Source organism: Falco punctatus, assembly GCF_963210335.1.
Source record: "Falco punctatus genome assembly, chromosome: 3".
Taxonomy (NCBI): domain Eukaryota; kingdom Metazoa; phylum Chordata; class Aves; order Falconiformes; family Falconidae; genus Falco; species Falco punctatus.
This window is the reverse complement of record NC_137582.1, coordinates 50,996,537-51,022,138: the sequence shown is the minus strand read 5'-3', so window position 1 is coordinate 51,022,138 and position 25,602 is coordinate 50,996,537. Positions and strand designations below refer to the sequence as shown.

The 25,602-nt window shown below is 36.7% G+C and overlaps 1 protein-coding gene across 2 annotated transcripts in view; it reads right to left on the bottom strand.

Annotated features, from left to right (window-relative positions):
• Window positions 1-25,602, bottom strand: part of PRKDC (protein kinase, DNA-activated, catalytic subunit) — an 81,600-nt gene that overhangs the window by 28,546 nt on the left and 27,452 nt on the right. For both annotated transcript variants that reach the window (XM_080381459.1, XM_080381460.1), the window contains exons 33-60: window positions 25,258-25,466; window positions 24,990-25,122; window positions 23,748-23,906; window positions 23,228-23,431; window positions 21,255-21,440; window positions 20,260-20,364; window positions 19,116-19,283; window positions 18,717-18,844; window positions 17,497-17,704; window positions 16,198-16,376; window positions 14,741-14,909; window positions 14,132-14,197; window positions 13,624-13,696; window positions 13,255-13,403; window positions 11,924-12,061; window positions 11,604-11,723; window positions 10,519-10,662; window positions 10,137-10,288; window positions 9,420-9,551; window positions 8,894-9,005; window positions 7,309-7,433; window positions 7,066-7,215; window positions 6,475-6,648; window positions 5,472-5,570; window positions 4,597-4,807; window positions 3,843-4,032; window positions 3,251-3,466; window positions 1,829-1,941 (exon numbers count right to left, since the gene is read on the bottom strand). In XM_080381459.1, coding sequence (XP_080237585.1) covers window positions 1,829-1,941; window positions 3,251-3,466; window positions 3,843-4,032; window positions 4,597-4,807; window positions 5,472-5,570; window positions 6,475-6,648; window positions 7,066-7,215; window positions 7,309-7,433; window positions 8,894-9,005; window positions 9,420-9,551; window positions 10,137-10,288; window positions 10,519-10,662; window positions 11,604-11,723; window positions 11,924-12,061; window positions 13,255-13,403; window positions 13,624-13,696; window positions 14,132-14,197; window positions 14,741-14,909; window positions 16,198-16,376; window positions 17,497-17,704; window positions 18,717-18,844; window positions 19,116-19,283; window positions 20,260-20,364; window positions 21,255-21,440; window positions 23,228-23,431; window positions 23,748-23,906; window positions 24,990-25,122; window positions 25,258-25,466 — 4,212 coding nt within the window. The remainder of the gene's footprint in view (window positions 1-1,828; window positions 1,942-3,250; window positions 3,467-3,842; window positions 4,033-4,596; window positions 4,808-5,471; window positions 5,571-6,474; window positions 6,649-7,065; window positions 7,216-7,308; window positions 7,434-8,893; window positions 9,006-9,419; window positions 9,552-10,136; window positions 10,289-10,518; window positions 10,663-11,603; window positions 11,724-11,923; window positions 12,062-13,254; window positions 13,404-13,623; window positions 13,697-14,131; window positions 14,198-14,740; window positions 14,910-16,197; window positions 16,377-17,496; window positions 17,705-18,716; window positions 18,845-19,115; window positions 19,284-20,259; window positions 20,365-21,254; window positions 21,441-23,227; window positions 23,432-23,747; window positions 23,907-24,989; window positions 25,123-25,257; window positions 25,467-25,602) is intronic.

The following is a 25,602-nucleotide window of genomic DNA, read 5'->3' as shown; positions in this document are numbered from 1 at the left end:
TTTTCTATAAAGCTGTAATACAGTTAAACTCCAAATTATCTTAGTCAATTAAAAACTCCAAAGTCTTGATCATAGACTTACTTCAGCCACTAACTTGTAATATCAATGCCTTGTAGCTCCTGCTTCCATACAGGCAGCACAGAACTCACTTTTTAAAAGAATGATTATGACAGACAGCTAGTGAGCTGCTATGGTTTAGTAAGTTACTGCCTGCCAGCTGAGCCACAACAGTCCAGAATACGACGGTTATGAGCCTGGTCCAGATGCAAAGTAAAATGAGGTTCCTAAAGCTATTTCACACAGGAGGGTGGGGAGGGGAAGGAAGAAGGATGAGCCTGGTAGAACTGATTCCTAGTAAAACTTAAAGCAAACTGTAATGAAACTGCTGTAAACTGCAGTTGTTAAACAGCTGCCCTGCCTTTTGCTGAGGCTTAAAGAAATACATTTAAATTGAACAAGAGCTACTACCAGATATAGACAAAACCTACCTCTTCTTCTGCCTTTCTTCCTTTTCATAGCACTGATATGCTATAAGGAAATCAGCAGTAAGTTTAGAGGGTGGGATTTTATTTTTAACTACTGCCATTACCAGTTAAACCAGCAGACAATGGGTGAATATATTGGTAGAACTGAAGAGGGAAACAGAAGAGAGCTTGAAGAATTTTATGTCCTCTGTAAACTTTTTAGAATTTTGCTGTTTCAGCCCATTTTTCTTCTACGTAACTTCAAAGGGATGATTTTCAAAAAACTTTCAAGAGAAATATGCTTGGAGAAATTAGGACTTTGCTAAAACTATTCGCAAATAATGTCTTGGTCAGGACCCGCTTTTTCCTGTTTTGCCCCATCAGGTATAGTACTAATGCAAGCCACCAAGCTACATGTGTGTTTACACGTAACAAATCTCTTGAAGAGTTTAAGGGGTCCTGACAGCATTCAGTCTCCTCTGGTCTTTCATTGTGGAATACCACAGAGGGTTTTACCGGTTGTATTTTGGACTGTCACAGAGAACACATTTACAGATTCTCTCTTGCAGGGTGGGAGGAAATGGTAGCTTTAGCCTGCAAGTGAATATAAATTGGCTAAAATAGGTGTTTGTGTGGTTCTTCCAGACATAAGTTCTGTTTACAGAGTCGTCTGCAGCTGCAAAGAATTACAAGGGTGTCTCAAACAGGTAGGTCTCAATCCTGGGTTCCTTTGCTCTTAGTCTAACTGCTAACATCTTTTTTGGATGATAATATATGTTACTTTTAGTAACATGAACCTCTGTAAAACTGTTACAGAGCTTAAAAATACATAAGTTTATTTTAAGTACATAACGCAACAAGAAAACTCATGTAGTACTAAGTTTCTGGCCTTGATAAACACTCAGCAAATTATTATTACTGACAACCCTTCAGGTTAAAAGTATGCAACAGTTCTGGTTAGTCCATCAGCTGTATCACATTTTTGAGTTCACCTGCAGACACTGGATAATGTTCTCCAACTATTTCTGCACTGTACTGCAGCTTCAAGGCTCCTACTTTCCAGGATGAGAACCATAAAGAGCTTCCCATAGCTGTTAGGGACACTACCAAGTAAAATCACTTCATACACATTAAGCGGTAGATGGGAAGTGTTATCACCCAGCTCTATTCTCACTCATGCTAAGTAACTTCATTTAGCTTTAAACACATCAGCATGATTTCCAAATAAAACCTTCTAAAGCTCTTGAAGTAGCAACCAGTGTCTTAAACCTATTCTTTCTTTACGAAGTTACTTCTGGAAATGAATTACAAGACTGCAAATGGCACTGGGACTTAAGGTTTCAAACTTATTTGGATTGACAAACCTTTTCTCTTTTCTGTTCAGCGACACCTTTTCTAGCATAAATTAGACTGAGTTTCTCTTGGTCCTTCAAGAAACGTCTCCGCAGTCTTAGAATTTCTGCTCGTTCTTCTATACCTAGGGAACACGGGATCATGTCCACAGCTTTTTCTTTCTCAAACAAACTCCAGATTTAAGGCAAGAGCATTATATAATAACAAACATCATCTTTGTATTTACTAGCTTACCAGCTAGTCTCCCAAGTTTCATATCCAACAACTCACTGCAAGGCTTTTCAACAAGAGAGCAAATTAAAACAAATTAAGTTGTTCTTAGGAGAAGAGGTAGTAAGCATTTAAATAAAAACTTCAAGCACATAGATGAGGTATAAGGGCCAAACTAGTACTAGGAAAGGCACTAAAATTCATGGACAAATTTGTCCCATATGACAGATTTATTTTAAGCTCTCAAAGGCAAGCATGGTATTTGCACCATAATCCATAAAGTATACAGCTCCCTACGTAAAAGAGGTGCTAAATGTATTTTAAGATTGGGTAATAATAATACAGTACTATATTTTTTAAGTTACTATTACAGAACTGTCACTGGATTAACTGCTGCTCAGGACACTCATGGAGAAAGGCCACTTTACACACTGTTCACTTCAGTCCATTTCCTAGGAAAGAAGAGTGAGCAAACAGAAATGTACCACTGTAACTGGTATTTTCCTGTTAGAAGATCAGGAACTGACTGGAAGGTAGGCTGACCTCTCCGTTTCCATAGTTCAGCATGGTCCATTCAAAATTGCCTTGAAATGCCTCTCAGGTATCAAAAAGGTCAACCTTTATAGCTCCCTGATGGAACTCCTATTCTCATCTTTTCAGTCAAAATTTTAACAACAAGGTAGGCAAGGGTGTAATGGGGCGGAAATGGGGAGAAGGAGTCTAAGCTATTCCAGAATAGTACTGATAGTTTTCAGTTACCTGCTGGGTGGATGAAGGAGCATTCTCAGAAAACAGCAGGTAATTCTAATGACAGAATGCAATATGTTGTAGATTGTGTTAGCACAGCTGAAATGGTTTGGGAAAAATATGTTTAAAGAGATCTCTTCTTTAAAGAGATAAGCAGTTAAAACAGAAGGGACAGAACTGCCTGAAATTCATGCTATGATTGTCTTAGGGAGAGGTAGGAATGTAAAGATCACACCAGCTGGTTTCTTATCCAGTCAGTTCTTTCATCTAGCAACATATAGTTTTGCAATTCCTAGCATAATTCTAGCTTTTTGCCACAAGTTCCGTATCACCACACACTCCTGGAAACAAAATCTCTGAAGTTGAACCTCAATTAGAATGTCTAAAAGACAATGGACTGCCAGCCAAATAACTGACAAAAACTGTCTATAAAAACATAATATTTATATACAAATGGCATCATAAGGCTTACAGACCTTTAGTTTTGCTGTCCACCTCATCTCCTGGTAAACTCAACCTTTTTTTCCCAAAATCTCGCCCCACTGGTTTAAAGGTGGCTTGTTTAAATTTTTCACTCCGTTTGTTAACCAACAGCATGGATGAAGACAAGGATTCAGAGGATGAAGGAACTGTATACTCTGCCAATGTGTCAACGCTACTTCCAGTTAGCCAATTAAAAGAACTTCTACCACCTGTAAAAAAAAAATTTCCAAAAAAGCTGTAACATCTCCACAAATAAATGAAAACATCTATGAAGCAGGTAATTTTCCTCCCCCCCCCCCCCCCCCCCCTAATTCCCAGTGTTTATGGGCAGAACAGATTTCAAGCTGTTAGGTAAGAAACAAACTTCTTTTACATTAGACAGAACTTAAATACATAGGAGACTAATATATATTTTTTTCTTCATAAGAGACTGAATGTTTTTTCTTCATAACACAAAAAAAAAAGCCCTTGAAAGCAAAATATTAAATGCATTTACACTTTTACGTTAAAAATTCATAAGCACCAGTAATGAAATCATTCCTATTGCAAACAAAAAAATTTCAGTAGACGCTGGTCTGGACTTACTGACATGCTGTGTAGGTGTAAATTCATATTGCTGTTGGGTAGCCCTCACTCGACCACCAACTGGCCCAGAAGCAGAAAGGGATCTTTCTTGTGATAAATTCCTGTGGATACTCTGAGAAGCTTGAGTCCCCACAAACATAGGTGTGAGCACGGTACTTCGATAACGCCAGCTGGAATCAATTACGAAGTCCTATGAACACAAAAAGATTCTAGTAAGAACAGTAGGAATGGAGGCTTTTTGTCTTCCTTCCTTGAGACAGGATAGCAGAAATTAAAATACAGAACTTAAAGCATCATTCCAGGTACAGGGGCAGAACTTGACTACAAAAAAAAACCCAAAATCAAACACACAGAAGTTCCCCAAAGCTCAGCAAAAAAGCTCACTAATTTGGGCTGGTCAGCTGAGGACTGATCTACAGCCCTTGCACCAGTATTCCTGTTTCTTCACAACTTATCTTCAGCTTATGGTGCTTCTCTTTTTTAGGTATTTCAGTACTCTACACATCAGGTATACTTCGTATATATAACTAGTTTAATTAAATCTTTCAGTTTTTGAAAAGAAAACAAAATTATTGCCCCCCAAAAATCGTCAAACTTCTGATACTGTGCATTACCCATAACAGCTGTTCACTATGGAGCACAAAACACGCTTTCAAAAACCTCCTTCACTATGCCATTCTTGTCCAAGTGGTAACTACATGAAGGAATAGAATTTGTTACACGGTTGCACACAGGATAACATATTACAATTCACCTGAAATTTGCATTCAGACAGTGGATGCTCAAATATTTTTCTGGAATAATCTGGGCTCTTGCTAGTCATTTCAAGCAGAAAATTTGTGATGAGACTCAAGTACTGTGTTTCAATCTTGGTGGAATAGAAAGAATTTAACAAGGACAGCATGCGATCAAGAGTATTTGTGGGTAACCTTGTCTCATCACTCCAAAAATTCCTAACAATTAATCTGTAAAGGCAAGAAATAAAGTTATTCTTTATCTGCAAACAGGAAACACAACACTATCAAAAGAGTCAAGTTTAAAAAAATAAAAACACAATAAGATTATAAAACCTTCAACTAACCCTTTCATGCCATGGATCTTCCATTGAATTATAACCCATTCCTCATTCACCTACCATGCTTGTTGCCATTCAACTGATATTAAAGGTTAACTCTAAAAAAATTATTTCTGTTGAGCTGTTTTCCTCTTGAGAAGTGCTATGGGTAAATAAGCAGAAATCTATCTTTTGCTTCACCAAAAAACTAAAAAACAACCACCAACCTCAAACATTTAATCATCTACTTCTGTGTGTTTGTGTATAGTGAGGGCTTTCTTGTTCAAAAACTCTAGAACATTAATGCAGAATTAACTTTAATATACTGAAATAATTTCTCCATGGCTTGGAAGTTTGTTCAAAAGCTCTGTGCTTCACTTAAATTTGCTGTAAAACTATGGGACACAATTTTATAAATTAACTTACTGGAAGAAAAGGGAATAATGTTATCTCACTGTTTCTCTTTTACATTAAAATAGTAAAAAAACCCTCCAAGGATCAACTCTTCTGTTATAAATAAGGGAAGAGTAATTTAGGGATTTGTTACTTCAGTCATCACACCACCATTTACTCACTGCAGTTCAGCATTCTCATCAATTAATCCTTGAAGCAGCATTTCTTTTGCCAGTTTGAGTATTTCCTGAGAATCACCATCTGCTTGGCTTTCTGGATCACTGACGGTAGAAAAAAAATGTCTCTCAATAACTTCTCTCAAACAACCCGTAGTAAAATAAGAGGATGAGGACGGTGGGAGAAAAGGAAGAACATGCCCTTCTCATAAAAATCTCAACTTGGCATGACAACACTGCATTTTTTTGATAATATGATGTCTTCATTGCCAAAAACGTCTGCTGTTTCCACAACTCAGAAAAAAAAATCAGAAAGCTAAGTAATACATATTAGGTAGTTATTATGAAGGCTACACAAAAGTAACTCTGAGCTTACAAGGTTAAAACTGAGAAAAAAAGACAGAGAATTAAGTTTCTCTCAAGTGACACTGGACTAGAAATTGACTTTACTTTTTCCTCACAATAATCATTCAAATAGTTAAGTCATCTTGGGAAAAAAGCTCTTAATAGCACCCAACTATGTTAAGACAATTCGACAGCAACTCATCAAACTGAATACAGGCCTGTTCCCTACTCTAAGGGGTCAGACACAAACCCCATCTTTTTACTGACTGAAGCATTTTGAAGGGTTCCAGATCATGCCAAAGTGCCTTAATATACCTGCTACCTACAAGCAAACTTCTTAAATGTACAATTCCTGTTAGTTACAAATTCCAGCAACAAGAAAAAAAGTGGGCACATCAGAGCTAAGACCTCTTATGCCATCATGCGGTGGTGATGCAACACCCCAGTTCTGAACTAAAGTTCAGGTCTAAGTCTTTGTCCCTTAGTGGAAGTGATAAAATTGCCACCAAACGGCAAAGTTACTTAGGCAAACCAGAAGATCTATTCTTCTGAGAAGTGGAAAAATCCCACACTGAGGGACAAGAAGTCGGAAGATGCTGTTACAAGCACTTTCACTCTGCCTGTGACAAACCACTGAAAGACAACACCTGCAGTGAATACACACCTGTAATTATCATAAATCCACATCAGAATATCATACATGCGCTGCCGACATACAACAGAAGGGAGAGAGATGAACCCTGTCACCCCAGGAAGAAGTTCTTTAAGTTCTAGTGGTTTTAGTTTAGGCAGCATCTTGTACACTATATCCAAACAAACCCTTTGCCTTTCATCATCCCTGAAAAGAGAGGGGGAAAAAAAGAATAGTTACATTGCTTTTCACTGCTACATGCAGAACCAGAAGATCAGTTCAGGCAGGTTTTAGCAATAATATTTGCTTTTGTATAAAGGGCTTTAGGTAAATACTTTTGAGTTCAATCTAAAAATATAACTAAAGTAATACATACTACAGAAATTCACATCCCAGTGGTGTTACAGCTTACTGCTGTTAAGGGGCTTTTTTGTTTTTCACAGTGAGCTAACCGTATCAATACTTAACTCCCAGATTCCATTAGCTAAAATTATGAAAGCAGTGACCAAAAAGTGAACCTGAATTATAAATGCTTCTGAATGTAAAAATATTGCGGCCAGCACAGAAAAAGTTATCAAGAAATTTAGACTGTGCATCCACATTTGTAATTACATAACCACTCACCTATGCTTCATGATCTGGATAAAGTCTTTGCTCTTTAATTGCAAGTGGAGATCAGGTACTTCTTCCGCCCGGCACATTATTACTTCCAGACAGTAGGTTTTCATCACACCATGAAGTTTGGGTATCAAAAAGAATACTGCGTTCATAAACCTTAACAGAACCAGAAGCCCACAAAAAAACCCAAGTTATTTTCTATTATTCCTCTAGATCTACAATGAACTTACCATGTAAATCATGACATACCTGTCAGCAAGAGGTGGAAAATTCTTAACAACTTTATTCAAGCATTGAATAAACTTATCCTGTTGCGTGTTCTGATGATGTTTTAATTGTCTTATGACACAGTCATAAACCGGATCTTCAAGTACCTGAAAAGGAGAAAGACAGTAAGATAAAGACAGCCACAAACCTCATAATGACCTCAATGACACATGGTTCTGCTGCTGTACTGTTTGAATCTAGTGCATTTCACTAGGTAAGACCCACCTGCCTCATCTTGACATTTACAGTGCTTCATGGCTGCTACTCAGCTGTGCCTGGCTGAAACACGATTGACTGCATAAACGATACATTTGTGAGCTTCCTCTGATCGGTTTGGAACCAATGCCTTAATTTTGAAATACAAGTTTCTTAGTATGCTTAAATAAATAACAAGTAGCTTCTCATTCAGTATGGCAGATTTCCAATTAACGAATGTAAAAAAATAAGACATTTTTAGTGAAAAGGTGGAAAATAATCAGTAACTTTTATTTTATGTGAAGGAAATAAGCCTTGTATAGATAAAATATTTGCACCATCTTTGCTCATTTATTCTAAGTACTGCTTATAGTACAATTTGGAAGACTGTGAAAGACTGCAGGAATTCAATTTACGAAATGTACTCTACAAACTGAAAGAACAACCAGAATGCAATTGAGTGGGGAAAAGTATTAAGAATAGTAGGGAAAGAAGTAAGAATAACCTACAAGGTCAGACTACCAATCCACCTAGCCAACACCTTGGTGTGTTTGTCTCCAATGGCAGCTGCAGAATGGTATTTAGGGGGAGCATGAGCCTGGCTGCACTTTGTCTTCCTCTTCTCTCATACAACCCAACATGCATTCATCATTACATTAGGGATCTTAGAATGTACATTGTTTATTGCTGTTAGAACCTGTTCATGGATTATCTTTTTGGTGCATGAATTCGCCTAATTTCTCCTTGAACCTGTTGTTGCTACTTACCCCTAGAACCTCTTCTGGCAACACATCCCAGAAGTTCACTAACTGTTCTGTAAAGAAGTACTTCTAGCACCTGTTTCAAATTGATTTCTGTGATTTTCAAGCACTGCCCCCTAGTTCTAGTACTGTAGGACTTGGTGAATAACAGTTTTGCATACACCTTATCCACTAACTAGAAATTAACCAGATTCAGAATTAAATACAATACCTTTAAAACTTGCAAATTATTAAACATTCTCAGATACAGATATTCAGAAGGTAGTCCCAAACCTCCCAGCTCGCAAATTTTTTTTTTCTTAAAAAAAACCCCTAACAAACCCAACTTTAAGTGTACCATGCCAGTGTTGCTGGCTGGCAAAGGCTGAACAAAGCCTCAGAAAGGGACCATTCGCTGTCAGCCCCATAAGAGCAGGGCAAAAACTCTGCACTTAGCTTGCCCTCACATTCTTTTCCTCTTGAGTCAACAGTGTAAACCTTAACTCGATCTGTTGGACAAAGACTGTTGGGTTTCAAATACATTCATTTTTGGAGATGAATTGAGTAGTTGTATAAAAGGTGTACACAGAATTAAGACAGGAATGGTCAAACACACAATACAGTTCACTTACATTTTCTTTCTCAGAAATATATTGAAGAGCAAGTCCCAACACTTCTGCTGCTGCTGCATAAACTTCTTTATACTTTAATAAGCCCATGTTGCTGGTCAAAGCCTGAAAATACCTAACACAAAAGGTAGATCTGCTGTAAGCCACTACTCCAGCATCCAGTTTTAAACTGAAACAAAAAACTCACCTGAGCTGCCTAGGGGAACAGTGACTGCTTTTAAAAGATCTGAATACAGCAAAACATGGATTTTTCCACCTGCAGTGTCTCAAATCCCTGCTTTGGCAATTCCTGACTCTGATAATTCCCATGAAACTTCAACTGTGGGGCCCACTGTAACTTACATCCTTCTAGATATTTTCCAAAATAAGTATGTAATGCTTTTCTAGCTGCCAAATGCGGACCACCTAACAGACAATAGCAAAGGGATGACAGGATAAACAATCCAGCCCCCATACTTCATGCTGACAACTTAGACTTGCTCTCTTAAGCTTTTATCAAAATAATTAATCAAAAAGCTGCATTTCTCACCTGACACGATCTATTTCACACTTTGGGTCAAAAGGAGGTAAATTGTTAGCAAGAACAATCCCCAGCAGCTGAATTCCCACTGAATTGTCCTTTGTATCAGGGTCTCCACTAGAAAACTTTTCAAATATTAAACTGTTGGAGAAAAACATAAAAGTAATGATAAACATGAAACCCCAAAATACACATACCATAAATCACTTACTCTCTGTGTATATACATACATACAACTCCACCAAAACCAGCAGAAAGTATGTATATATGCATATATACTCCCACCAAAACCAATAGACAGCATATATTCAGAAGGTATTTAGCATCAAAGAAGAAACAAACCAAACCAAACAACAACAAAAGACATTGTAAGCCTACACAAGTTCTCTGCAACAAGTTCAGGAGCACAGCAGATCGCATAAGTCTTAGCAAGAGTGCACCAATATTCAGTGATAATACCCAATATTTCAAATAAAATGTACATCTTTGCAGAAATTACTCCTGCTTTTGCTGTTGCAATCTTCTGCATGTTTTTTCTGTCTCCTTGTTTCACAAATTTAGGCTTTTGAGAGAGTTCAGTTCTGAAGTTCTACTTCAGACAGAAGGGTTTACAACACGGACAAAAAGTTTACTATCGCAGCTGAATTTGCCTTTTCATCTCCTTTGACAATGTTCACTTATATTCCTGAAATATTGATAAAAGAAAGCAATTGTCCAAATGCTTACCTGTAAGGTATAGAGAGACAGTTCTTCCAACACTCTATAACTGTCTTTATGATTTCCAGATTGTGTCTGAACACAGCTCTTTTTTGGTGAAAGGCATTCTTCATCAAGAATTCAAGCAATCTGTTAGCTAAAATCTCATCCTTAATACTCCCCTACAATCAATAGGAACAAAAATAAACAGTGACTCCAACGTGAAGATATACACTGTTATATGAAAGCAAGCAAGTAAATAAGCTATTTTTGAAGTTAATACCTAAAAAAAAAAAAAAAAAAAAAAGAGTGGACTGATGTAGAAAACTATTGTAAGTGCATAATAACAAACTCACTCATTCCTTACCAAATACTCACAATAATAAAACAAATGCATTTCACATTTTCTTACTTTGGGAGTGGCTACTGTAGTCCAGGAAAGTATAGTAACTACTATTTCCACTACCATGTAATGAATCCCTTCACCTCCATTATTTCCAGAAACAACAAGCTGCAGCAATGGACCAAGCCACTGCTTTGCATAAGGTCGGAAAACCTATGAAAAACAGCAGAATCAGTGATCAAGCACAAATTATCCAACTATTCAATAACCTGTTCTTCAATAACAATTACAGGTAAGACTTCTAAATCAATCTCTTATCACTTTGCTTAACCTCTGAAGCAACAACCACAACAATCTTAAAATAACTTTAAAATAAAAAGTATCCATAACTACATTCCTCACTTCTACTTAGAAACTTTTAACCAAGTATTCACATAAAGTTAATTATTTCACTAGGGCCCACATAATATGGCTCTCACGCAGAAATTTGTCCCTAAAGGATTTGGAAGAGTATGCCACTCTTCTACCCTTCCATTTCAGACAGCTTTACTAAGAAGGTAGCATTAAGTGGGTGTAAAGTTTCTTCAATTAATTCTGGTATTCAGCGGGTTTGTATTTGGAGTATTTTGGACAGAAACATTATACTCTAAAATCACTGCAAAAAATAGGATGAAAACACTTGACTGAAGGATGAGTTAGAAAACGTTTCTTCTCAGGCAAAGATCCATTATGCTATCTTAGGTATCTTTCTGCAACTAGAACTTGATTTAAATCAAAGGTTTTCCATAAGTTATCTGTGACCATTCGAAAAAAACATTACATTTGCTCCTCCCAAAAGGCAAATATAATCAACCATGCCTCTTACCCTGTATCAATGAATCAATTACTTATAGTTTACAGAAGACTCACATTGTGGACACCCTCTACTTACAGTAGTTTGGGAGAAGAAGTAATAATATTACATTCAAAATACTGGCACTATCTGGAATTTTGGGCCATGAATGCACTCCCTTTTATCGTGACAAACTACTCAATCTGAATGCCCCAAAAGTCTCAGTTGATGAAGTATTTTACCCTGCAAGAGTTACATAGCTGATATTATAATATAACCTGTTAACATACACAGAAAAAAGATAACCAAAAAACTTACTCACATCCTCAGTATTAACAATAAGTTTTGCTATGAAGAGGCGAATATTTAGGGGTACTGATGGGTTTCCTAATTTGCCATGCAGAAATTTCATCCAAAGAGGAAGATCTACTGGAACTGTCCCCTGAAATTTAAAAGAGATGAGCAAAAATCAACTCACTTTTTGGATCAAACAGGCTTACCAAGCCAAAAAGCCCTAAGCTTGAGCCACACAGGTCTCGTTATAATATAGCCAAGAAAATCAATAAATGAAGGGATTCAATCATGACTCCCTTTTTGTGGTATAATCAGTGAAAAAATGCCAACGTTTTGGTTAATACTGGCCTCCTCCACTTTGGGTGTGATCTGGTTCCTCTGCATATGTTTAATCAGAGTGGTCATAGAAGTCATACATTCATGTTGGTTGAATTCGTCCATTTCCAGTTCCACCTCATCATTTAAAACCATGTATTCTGTGGGCTCCTGAAAAAAAGTGTTACTATGATTAATAACAATACTGTATTTTCTTTCAAATCATGACAATATCACGAGTCGTTCTGATCTTATCTGTGTTTACAGATTTTACTGTATGCTTATGTGCAACAGGGAATACATCAGATACGTCGTTCAGACACCTCCCAAATACATGTACCAGCTGTATACATCTTTTACTTTCTGTGCCAACAGATCTCACTCTGACTGTGCCAACTTTATGTTGCTCTGACTTCACTACCTGCCGCGCCAGATGTGGCAGCTGTTGGAAGCAGGAAGGATTAGCTGAACTTTACAGAAATTATTTCATTTCATAGTTGAAAGAATGCATTAACACCTTCCACAGGGGGAAAGACCTATTTTTATGTTGTTTCACACCGACTAGTGACCACAGCTACACAGAGTACATCAGGAAATTGTTCATAGTTAGAAATTACAACATTACTACACCAAGCATATAGAAAGTACGTTTCTGATTAACTTCACTGCAGCTATAACACCTCCTTGCTCCAAAACATGGAAACAGTGTATCTTTACCAATGTTAAGTTATTATGACAGATTTTATCTTCGGTGTCTATAACACTTTAACAAGCTTTTTTTTTTGTTTCATAACAAACACCTATACTATCACTACTACTTTTGGTAAGACACCTCTTGATTGCAGAAGGAACACAATTTTAATTCTTTGAAGATATTAAATGCTGTTCTTCCAAGAGCAACAGTTAAAATACAAGTTGCCACAACCGAGATACAAAAATAATAAAGTGTTTGATGACTTATTCCATGATTTGATACAGCCAGGTTGGTCAAGTGCCTTCAAAGACTAAAAGAAGAGGGAAACGAGGAAACTAGGTGCCTAACAGCAAAACACAACCACCACAGGATACTCCTGAGAGCACACAAAGTTACAAGCCACCTTTTTACAACTCAGGTTGTACTTCCCTCACATTACTCAGCTTTAGAAACGCAAGGTAGGGCACTGATTTTCTCCAGCTGTAGACAGTAGAGAGAGGGAAGAAGAAAAACACTCAATCGAACACAGCTGAAGTCCTCTCATCTTCTGGAGGAGCCTATTCTCAATCAAGTAGAACAAATACAGGAGACCAGAAATTTCTCTTTCTCAACCCCAATAAACATATGCAATTGCTAAATAAAACTTCTCTTCTTCACAGCACTAAATTACCTTTCTCCTGAAAAGAGCACTGCTAGCTGTAACTTCTTGGGAGCTATGAGAAAAACCTTGGACTCCAGTAGAAAAATCAAACTGACTCATTTCCTCACTCAAACTGCTATCCATCATGTATGAGGCAGAAGCCAAATACTTGGGTTCATCTAAATAGGAAAAAGAATAGACCATTAATCAAGGTAATTACAAGAAACAAGCCTTTACTGGCAACTTAAACTTGAGTGGGGTGGGAATTGTTTGTTAGATGAAGTACACTGAACGTTTTTATTTGTTCTGCTACTGCAGAAGCCAATTAGCAACACATCAATGAACACTGTATGGAAGGTAAGAAGTTGGGTTTTTTTCAGTCATTTATGACTTGCATACCCTGACTGCTGTTCCCTGCATCCCTGGCCTCCTTTCTAATAGCAATGTATCGCTTCTTCCTTTCCAAAGGCACCTGAACAGCAAGAAAGAGAAGTTTAAAAGTTAATCAAATCTTGTATTTACAGTTTATTTACAATTATTTATTTACAGAATTGCCAAATCATCATCAAAACTATTTAATATAAAGAGAAATCCTATGTCGTAAATTATTATAATAAATGCTACAGAACAGCAGCTAAATTACTTGCTCCTACAGCTGTTTATTACCAGAATAAAGTGTGCTAAAAAAGTGTATTAAAGTTATGTGTACTGCAGGTATGTTCTAGATTTCAAGTCTGGATTTCCCTTAGAAAAATGTATTTTAAAACATTAAGAGTACTCCAGTTTTTATTCATCATAGAATCCTCTTTCTCTGTATGTGAGAACTGACCCGGTCTACAGTGACTCCGCTGTCCAAGCCATATTCATTTTTCACTTAGGAACACTGAAGTCCAGAAATTCCACTCACCTCAATTTCTACAGGAAATGTATACTGACGGTTCAGGTCTATCAGATTTTCAAAAATCAGCAAGTTCTACAAAATTAAGCACACAATAACAATTGCTCTGAACTCATTTTATTTCTTCTAAAAAACAACAGATCAACATACAACATAGAAGAGAAAACATGCCATATTTTCTAGATCCATACTTTCAAGAAAAAAATTGCTATTCAGCTACTCAGGAATTCACAGTACAGACAACGGGCTTGGTAAAGTATGTATCCCTTATTGAAGTATATTCTGGAGAACTTATATTGAAGTATAAGCACTGGAGAACTTAAATAATAGGTAGATTTTTTTCTCCTATTTTAGAAAATTGATTGAGAGTGGAAGGAAAACAGGGTAAATGTATCATTACTTCACCCATTCCCAAACAGACAGTAAAACCTTCATCAGCAACTCAAATTGCATGAAGGATGCAAGAAAGTTAGCTATGTATGACACCTACTGTCTCATTGGGTTTTCTGTTAATATAATTGCATGTCATTCAGGTTTGATTCTTTGATTTATTGCAATCAGGTAAAATCACTTTGCGTCTCATGCTCTGAAAGCCTTCTAAAAGCAACAACACCTCACCTTTTCTGATTTTTCTGTAAAAAGAAAACCTTGATAAAATTTACTTTCTGTGAAGACACAACTGATAACAGCAATAGCACAATTATATGCTGCACAGTGATACTGTCTCCTCTTCTCCAACAGCTGACTCTCTCCTGCCATGTTTTCCGTAAATGCATCATAGCATGACCTTAAAATAGAAACAGCCAAGAAAACACCATCAGAATATTCTTTTCTTTTTTAAGCAGCACAGGAAAGGCCCCAGTCAGAGACCAGTGAATCAACAGAATTTCCAGAAATCTCTATTTTTTACAGCAGTAAACCATTTCAGACTTCAAGTTCTCTGCAGGCACACTGTGCTGAAATGGAACCATTCTGCAATGACAAAGCCAGCTTCCCCAACCATTTACACACCAGTCCTTAATGTCAAAAATACAATGATAGGCCATTTTCAGATAAGACAGAGATATGTTTCAATGCATGCATAAATCTCTCTCATGGTACTTTCCAAGAAAATAAGAAAATATGAATGGACATATATGCTAAGCTATGCTATAGATTAGCCAGAGAAAACCAGTTTAGATGCAATTTTTTTAAGTCTTTTGCCCATAGTAAAAGATCTACAAAAAAAAGATTTACAGATCTTCTGCAAATCATAGCCAAGAAATTCTTTAAAAGTCTTCACAGGACATAATAGTATTGTAAAAAAAAAAAAAAAAGAAAAAAAAAAGAGCATTTCAGGCATCTTATATTTTTTCAGAATATTAAATAAATTAAATTATATTAATTAGCATATGTATTCAGTATTAATCTTCTGTTCCTCTCTGCAGTGGTGATTAAACCAAATTATACCTACTGGGTGTGCTGCTGTATAATGAAATCCCATCATCTCATCAATCACATAGATGCCTACCTTACAACACAGAACCATACTTTACATAAAAGCAGGGGTCCTCAAACTTTTTAACCAGGGGGCCGGCGTGCGGATGCAGTGGCAGGCAGTCACCTGCGGCTGCTTGGTTCCCCCCCAACCCCCGGCGGGGGGGTCTGTAAATACCAGGGGCCGGATTGAGGACCCTGGGGGCCTGTATCCGGCCCGCGGGCCGTAGTTTGAGGACCCCTGCATAAAAGTGTAAGTATACTGAAATCAAAATCGTAAAAACACAAGTTAAACGCCAAGAACCATACTGAAAAGCAAAAATAAAAGCACAAGCTTAAGAAACAGGAAAAAAAAAAGAGGCAAAAACAGGAGGCAAAAGTTATTCTGACATAGGATTGTAGTCTATGCTAGAAATGATCCTGTCAATGCAAATTCAATATTGTGCAAATTCCATTTTTATTTAAAACCAAAAGCTACATTCAGATTACATTTATCCTTGAACAAATTAATCTTCCGCTTTAGATAGCATACTTAAAAAGTGTATTTGCCCAAAACCTAATTAGAAGTTAAAAAGAAGTAAAACAAATAATCGTCTTACTTTATTAGTGTCTTGGTAAGTTCATTTCCTTCTACGCTTATGGAGCCACGGTAAGCTTGGTTAATTTTAGAGTCCTTGGAGTAAACTTCCTCTTTCGAAAGTCGTGCATACATCACTTCTAGCAGCTTGTAATACCCCATTTTCTTGGTAACTTGTGTATCAAAAGTATATTCATTGGACTGGAAACAAAAAAGCAACATCTCAGAAAGATTTCCTGGATCCTGCCTTTCCTAAGTAGCTCCACAGTTACTCTAGTTTCTACTAAACAACCTTCAGCTTACTTCTGTCTTCTAAAACAGAGAAAGGAGCTGATAATAAAAGACTAACAGATACTGAGTTCCTGTGTAATGCAGTTATTAAAACAATGTTGACCCGCTCTTTATTAGGTGAGCTGTCTTAACTACAATTGGCCTAAATCATTATAGTGATATTGGAGTAAAATAAGCAAAACACCAAGTAATGGCTCAGACTCATGACACCTCTACCTGTCACCATGCCGGGTATCATTCATGAGTTTCTTCATGCATCTCACTTTGGTGCCAACATTTACAGCAGCTGAAACATGGTGGGGGTGACTCTATGTAAGCCTTCATTTTAGCATTTTATTTTAAATAACTATCACTACACTTGGATCATTTCAGCATCTTGTTTGTCCTGCTGCCTTTAAACAGCTGCATCAACAAAACCATGGGAATAAAGAACTACGGCAAGAGCAAAGACCTTCTCTGACAACAAAATCATTGCATGTAACTATACTCTAAATTGGAGGATAGCCTATAAATGGAGAAAGGAAGATCTGTCCTCTTAATCCCTTGCTGAGGGATCTTTGCAATGATTAGAAGATTTATTTCTTTCTATAAAGGTAAGGCACCCAAATTTAAAAGCTTTCATTAGGAAGGCTGATTATCTCTCCCCTACAACGCAGTAACAGGCTACAATTTTATACAGCCTTCATATTTCAAAGTTAGAATGGGGGTTCGCTTTTGACAGAACTTCAGATCCCTTTATATATATATATGTATAGGTAACATTCCAGCTCCAATCTTTATACACAGTAGATACACAAACATATGTTAACTTCAAAAGAAATGCTGGGGAATAAAGAATAAAGAAAAGTTTCCCAGTAATAAGCTATATAATTGGCACAAACTTCTGCTCCAAGATACAGAAAACTGGAAAGCAAATGGTTTCAATTAGTGTTTCCTTCAGAGTTAAGCAAAATGTATATACCAACACCAATTTTATTAGGCCTTCCCCAACCCTAAAACAAACAAACAAAAAAAAAAAAGTAATTCATACCTTTATAAACCTGGAATTAAGTGTATCCATAGCCTGTACTATAATCTTGCCAAAGAATTCTCTCAGTGCATCCAAGCTGCAGTGCCACAAAAGAGTGAGAAGGGAGCGATCCAGAAATGCTTGACGAGTAGTATTTGAACGAAGTTCTTCACTCCGGAACATTTTGTGAACGGTGTCCAACAGTATCACTTGTTTGTCAGTGGTGCTCCTAAAAAACCCAGAAATCTGAAGATGAAAACTGTTTTACCAGACTCCAATGATGTCTCAAACCCCTGTGACATTTAAAACTTTTATTGTCTGTATCCATACCCTCTTGGGCTATCATCCTACACAACATGCAAGATCCCGTTGAACTGCCACTTATTGTGGAGGTCTCCAAAGAAAATCTCAGTTTCTTACTCTGCAACAGATGGTAAACTTGTTTGTATATCTTTGTTAGTTTAATCCAAAAGCAATCATTAGCTTTCTCAGTTTCTTTTCACTGACCAATCAAAACCAAAAAAATAATATTTATGTGGTACACATGAAGGATGGAGGCAAAGAGGAAGGAACAAAAGGAGACTTCACAGTTATTAGGTCTTTCTGTGGCTTATCAAGTGTTCCACTAGTACACAAACTGATATTCTGAATAATTTTATATAAGTTAGAATTTCAAAAAAAGGATTTGGGCATAAGGTAAATGACTGTCCAGGGAACTACATGCTCCAGAACAGTTACTACTTAATAGCCCATCATGAATTGGACTGTTTGGTTTGGAAGAGACTGAAGACTCCTGTGGACAAGAGCACGTCTGCATCTATGATTTACTACCCTTGAAATATTCAAATATATAAACATGCTGTTCTATTTTCAAAGAGGTTGAACAAAGTAATTCACTGTCAGTTTAAGTGCTATCAACTTAAGTGATCATATGGTTATACAGGTATAGCAAATATAGGTATCACAAACAATTACTATCTTCAACTGAAATCTGCCAGAACAAGCTAATTTACAGAAGAATTTACAAAATTTGCCCAGGCATTGGAAGTGTTATCTGGAAATCGGTGCCACTTGTTCATACCTCAGAAACATTTTAGAAATGTGAAGACAAAACCAAAATCTGAATTAAAACCATGATGTAAAACTTTATAATGTAAACCATCATTATTACAAGGACAACATAATAAAGGAAGCACATTATTTAATGAGAACAGGTGCAAAATCCAATAGACTAAACTCACCTTCTGGCAATTCTTTTGAAGCTGGATTGAAATAAGTCCTCCATGAAATGTCTGTGGTCCCTACAAAGAAGTTCTGTCATCAACTGCAACAACACTGGACTCTGAGACAATTCTAATGCATCTAAAAACTGAAAAAGAAGTAATGCATAACTAAGGAGCCACATGGGATCAAATAAATCTAATTATGTAACTATTTTTCAATACTGATCAGAAGCAGATGCATGTGTTCAATTGTGTATCTCTGCATTAAACTTCTGGATAAAGACATAACTCACAACCAGAAAAGGTGATTTCCTCGTGTGAACTCGGGGTCTCTCTTTAATTCCAGATCTTGTGAAACACTGTTTATAGACATAGTTCACTTAGGCTTCTATTTACATGTTTCTTAAAAACACTGACCTTCTTAGTGCAGTCTACATAGTTACTGTGTCTCAAGGTTCCTTTGGGAAACTCATCAGACCTCATGGGAAAATTGAAAGCTACGAGTTGATCAAGAGCATTCTTAAGGTCATTAAGTTTTTCTCCAGTCAAATTAGTGAAGAACGGGAGAATTATCACTGCTTGGCCCTGGAGGAAAAAAATAATAATAATGCAGTTTCACACTAAAAAACACCTGATTACTCTCTTAAATATGAAGCAAGCTGAATAGGACCACAAAATAGCAACAGTGGCTGTGCTTACTGATTCAATGGCTCAGTGCACTGATAAAGGTAAGTTATGTAGCAGCTCATCTTTCAGGTGCTAGTTCAGAAAACACCTTTGGTCACTGCTGAATGAAAGTTAAAAGCTAATTAATATCTCATGGCTGACATAGCTATGAATAAGACCTCATTGTTCTTCTAAGCAAGCATCCATTCTCACACAAGTCGGTGATTTAATGTAATGTGTGGCAGCTAAAGTAACATCCTAAACTGTATTTATTTTGAATGCACAGGAAAGTACAAAGCACTGTCTAGCAAAAGAGAGGCTGGCAGAGCAGCAACTGTGCAAAGCTGTTTCATAAGTACAAAATTTTTAATCTTCTATTCAAACGTTATGCTCCAGCATCTTCCACTTTCAGTATGCAGTACATTATCTCTCGCTCCTGACCAAGCCACACACAGCAGTTAATCCATTAATACCGGTCTTGTACTTGCAGACACGGACATTAAACTCGTGGCCCATGTTTGCAATTTGATCCATAGGAAATGCCACTCCTTGCTAAAAGCCTGATTAGCTGCCATTTCTCAAATGAACACTTTAAAATTCTAAACAATTTGCAACTGACAGTAATTTTTTTTCCTAAAAATTACATGCCTTTCATCTGGTCAGGAAAAAAAAGAACACCTAAAACCAAAACATGACATCTGTGGCACTGCCTTCTATCTGAAGAACAAAAAAGGATCATTTACAATTTTTAGGATGTTGAACAGGAGATTAAAAACCAGAAGTGGTCCATGTTATGTGCATATTAATGTAAAATTTAATCCAAATAACAGAATTTCATGAAAGCTAACATTCTAATCTGGGGACAGCAGGGAATCCACTGAAGTGAACAATTTACCTTAAGATTTAAGCCTAAATTCTGATCAGTAAGTAGACTAATATAGGTATTAAAAACAGCTGTAAATGCTTCATGATTGGTATTGAAAGAAACTGAAGAGTCAATCTGGAATGACAGAAGAAATAAAAACATTAAGAATTTTTTTTTCAAAAAGCACATACAGTGATTTTGGTTTTAAAAAGACTACAAAAAAGAATTCTAAAAGCTCCTACACAGTACAAGCAAAATCATAATGTTGAATATTTTACAGTTAAAAAAAAAAATTAAGCTCCCTCTCAAAGCCAGATTTCCTACTAGTCACTTCACTGCCAGCTAATACAGCAATACAGCTCCCATTCTGTGACCTAAAACATACCTTTAAAACAATTCAAGTTTAAAATAATTATTTATAAAAAAAACCCAACCTCTCAATAAGTGATCTTTGTGTGTGTTTGTGTACAGGTACTTTTACAAGTTCCTAAAAAAATCCCAATAGGATAAAGGAGATATATCATGTTTTCAAAATGGAGAAAGAAAAAAGAAAAAGACCAAAACCCCAATGCAAGAGAAATGAAAGGTCTATGAAATAAAAGTATTTCTGCAGTATGTTGATATGGGTAGAACTCCTCAATTATGACTTTCTGGATGCCAACATAAAAGAATGTTATCAAAGGCTGCTCCGTTTCAAGGTTTACCGTCTGCACTTGTAGCAATTCTGTAAACAGAGAGGAGGCAGCTAAAACATGACAAAAGTTAAAAAAAAATACCCCAAAAACAAAACAAAGGAGGGGGGAGTGCGGGGGGAAGAAAAGAGCAAAATCTAGTAATTTCTGCCCATCCAAATATTTTTTGTACTTTGCAAATAGAAACAAAATCAGATTCTGATATTCTCCAAATTTCTTCTCCCCCCCCCCCCGCCCCGAAACATAAAACATTGGAATGAAATAGCATTTAAAACAAGATAAAAGTCCTACAGAATTAGAAGAGTTACCTGGATTTTATAAAGCAATGCATACCTGCAGAACTTTTGCCAGCAGAGTCAAGACTGCCATCTTGCTCTCGGGAGCCGAATCTTTGGCCCACCAGCTGTCAAGTTTCTCCCAGTTTCTTAGTACAGCTGTGACCAGTTTCATCCCTTGCTGCTTACGTACAGCACGCTCCCTAAAACTCTGATCTAACATGCCATTCAAAATGCTACCAACCTGGAAGAAAAAGCAACAGGTAGATTCTTGCATTCCAAATGAAAGTAGGATAGTATCTCTTTATTGGTATGGGCAATCATAAAAAAGCATCATGTAGCAATGCTAGATTTAAATCTCAAAAAGATAGAGAGGAAATCTTTCTGCAGAAATTAAAAGCACACACTTTTCAAAAAAAAGAGAGTTCCACCCAATTTACCTGTTTCATTCAGAGTACAACACAGCAATTCCTTCCCATACCTTTTGTGTGAATATGGAGAAATAAATGACAATCCAGAACACTTGAAAATTTTAGTGTGAAGCTGAGGAACAGGAGAAATAGCACATAAGCTAACTTATCTGCATGCACTTCAAAAAGAAAAATAAACCACAGCATACTAGATATGAATTAAGTATGCTTCAGTCTCCTTTCTTCAAAAACCAATGGTCACTGACTTCCAAACCTGAATTCTGCATTCTCCTTTTGAATAGTTGGCAACCACCTAATAAACTGGATTAATGTTATCAACCTTGTAATTTCACCAGATATGTATGGGTACAGCAAAATAAACATTTTTCTTCCTGTACATCACAAATGCATAAAACTACAGAAGAGATATTTTATCAAATGTCATCCATAATGTATTGTTCAAAAAAAGAGTCAGACAAAGAACTGCAGACAATAGGAAATGGTCTGCAAGTATGACCGATTTTCCTATTTACCTTAATTAAATTCATGAAGTGAAGACTTTTAACACCATTGCCACATGTAGCCAGTGTAAATTAGTAGCCTATCATTTATCAGAGACACTTTTTTAAAAGTATATCTATTGTGGCATCCTCTGTATGGGAAACACTACAAAGTCATCACAAGAACCAGCTGTTTGAAAGAAGTATATATCCTTCTACAATTAAATTAATTTCTGGAATCACAAAAAATTATGCTTCCAGTTATAAAAACGTTACTTAGAAGCAACACCTTTAAGCATAACATCTTGTATTAAAGAAGGTCCAAATATTTTTAAAAGGATGATCACTTTTCCTGAACATCTTTTTAAACAAAAGGGGAAGTGGGACTTTTGATCTGTCTTTCTGACCCTCCTGTTTGTCAGGAGCACCGAAAGAAGTCTTCTCAGTTATCACACATTTCTTCTGTGGAACTGACAGTGAGCTCTATACTAGTAAGTAGTGTGGACCAACAGGAGAAAATCTGTTAAGCAAAACAAGTGGTGTTGAGACTGACCCCATGACAACTACCCTGTAATTATTTCACATGGAAGGTTGTGTGTGCATATGTGTATGCAATTCTTTTTAATACTTTGATCTAGCTCTGCTCTAGTCCTGTGAACTAAACACCCATTAGTGGTTGGAGTTCATTTTCCAGTTTAGTTTTACCTCAAAAAAAATCCAGTCCACATGCTCTGAAACCACCCTGCAATGAAAATCAATGCACAGTAAATGGGAACAACCAGACTTGCTTTGAAAGGACACACTTGATCTGAAGTACTATGCAAAAAAAGTCTGAAATTCATAGATTTCAGAGGTAAGCACTTCCCGTTCAGTTTAACATGAGATGACAGACAAAAAAAGTTACGTCAGGTTGCCAGAGACCATGAAGGTAGCACCAGTAGGCCATGAAAAATAAAATAAAATTTTAAAAAAGTATTTATCAATGGAATGCTGTCCCCAAAGTGCAACCAAGCACACTTTCCCCCCACTACATACTACATCCACCTACAGTAACAACAATAAAAGCGTTACTTCTAACATTTCCATTTGACTTTGTCCTTTTAAAAAAAGTCATCCAATACCATTTGGGGATTGCTGACAGATGATTCCATAAGTGGGACTATGATGACATCCAGGTTTTTCAGCAGCTGTTGATTGATGGTTTCTGAGAACAGGCTGTAGAAATACTGTCCGTGAGAGAAACTGATCAGGTTCTCCTGGGATGCTCCCGATAGTGGCACAGATAACACTACTGTGTTCAACAGCAGACTTACTAGCTCCTCACACTGTGAAAATTAAGGTATAGACACAAAGTTATCTCAAGCACATTCAATTTCCCTCATTTCTTAGAAAACAACATGAATTTTTTGAAGTCCCATCCCAAAGTGTTTTATGTTACCAGAAAGCACAAAAATAAAGCACAAACGGAATAGTGAAATGCTTATTATCTACAGTTGTCACTCAAGCCAGAGAATCACTACAGCTCCTCTGCAGGAATACGAATAAAACATCAGCCCCTTCTACCCAAAATATGGGTAGAAGACTATTGCTGATGCGTATTAAATGATGATTGAGTATTAAAACTGGAGAACCATATCCTACCTGGTCATCAATAGCAAAGGCTAGCTGCAGGAGTCCATCAGCTAATTGCTTACTGCTGATGTCTAACGATGGAATAGATATCCTTTCACCCCTAGGTGCAATGCCTTTATAAACAACTGAGAGAAGCTTAGAGCCAACTGAGAAATGAGGCTCTTTATCCTATGGAAATAAGCAAACAAACAAGTGACAATTAATATAAGCTGAAAAAAATAACATAAAGACCCTTCCAATCCACCTGGATAGCTAATGAAAACACTTTAACTCCAGGTCATTTTCATATAAAGCTATGCAAATATACCATGCCAAGACACCTTTCCAACTGAGGAACCAGATTTTTAAAGGAGACAACCCTGTTGTATACAAAGTTCAGAAAATGAATAGTAATTTGAAAATCTTCAAAAGGTTCTGATCATCTCTCAATTTTTTTTTTTTCAGGTAACACCATTATTACAACAATAAAAGGAACCGTTTGGTCAAAACAGGCGGACTGCAAAAGGTAAACCATGCGGCTCCTTGAATATCACCATCCTACAATCACAGCTCTAGTTTTTGTTTAGACATAGAAGATGGATGCCAAACGCCACAGAAATGAAATATTTTGTTACTTCTTAAATATAGCTTTGTTCACCAGTAGGCAAATTCTCTCAGTCCTTGTGGCTGTTGCATAGCCTGCTTTCCTTCAATTGCCCCAAGTAAAATAGAGATTTACTACAATCAGAAACTTAGTAGAAAGAATTTGAGTAATATAACCTAGATCCCCACCCCCCAACTGCTCTCTGTTCTGTTGTCCTGCAACTCATACCCACTATATTGCTTCTGATCAGCCAGAAGGTATTCCTTTTGTAGTTTCCCTTTCCCTCATCACTTTGCATATTCTCTGTTTAAAGATTGTTGAAAAATGCCTCCCTTTACAGGATAGTAAAAACTTATTTTTTGAGCTTTCAGTCTTGTGAAGCTCACTAAAAGGAAGTTTTAGGTAGATTCTGGTTGCTTCCAGGCCCTGGAAATTGGAAAGACAGACATAATTATGAAGAATGCTCAAGCCTCAAGACTGTGCTACTCACGTTTGTAGAATAAACATAAAGCATTTATTTCTGATCCCTCTCAACACCAGCTCTTCACCGTTGATTTCATTTTACACAACTTCATCTGATTTGTTCTGATTTCATACTGGCCTTTTACACAGGAAAAGCTCTTTATTGTATATAAATATTCACCATTATTTTCTGGATAAACAATTACCTGATTGTGAAGAACAGAATGAAGCAGGCCAGATTTCTGGAGTTGCTTGCAGGCAGAAAGGACAGCAGTAAACCTAACTCGATCAAAACGTGCATCTGAATTAAACAGATCAACAGAACAAAGGTCCTCAAGGCTAATGAGAAAAGAGAAGCAATAACATTACATTGGTGGGGAGCAACATGTGCAACCATACACAACATTATTTTCTTCCCATTTTTCATGGTGAATGGCATTTGTTCTGGATTCATGCTAACCAGAAAGCCCTTACCTCTGTGGTGTGATTGTTCTTTTTATGCACAGTTTCAAAGATTCCTTAAAGGGAGATTTCATCAAAGCTTTCATGAGTCTTACTGAGATATCTGGGAGATTTTTCATGACTTGCGCATCAGCTGTGTTAAAGCCTACATGTGATGGATCACATACTGTCATCACCACAAGCTCTACAAGGCTTGCATTAAGCAGTTCCTTCTCAAGTAGCTAGAAAGAATAAAACATTAAATAAAAGCTTTATTAAAAAATTAAATTTAGATATCTCTATTTTATTCTTTATAACTTATCATTAGCCCTTCTATCTAAAATGAAACCAAACATGGAACACTAATTATTCTTCACT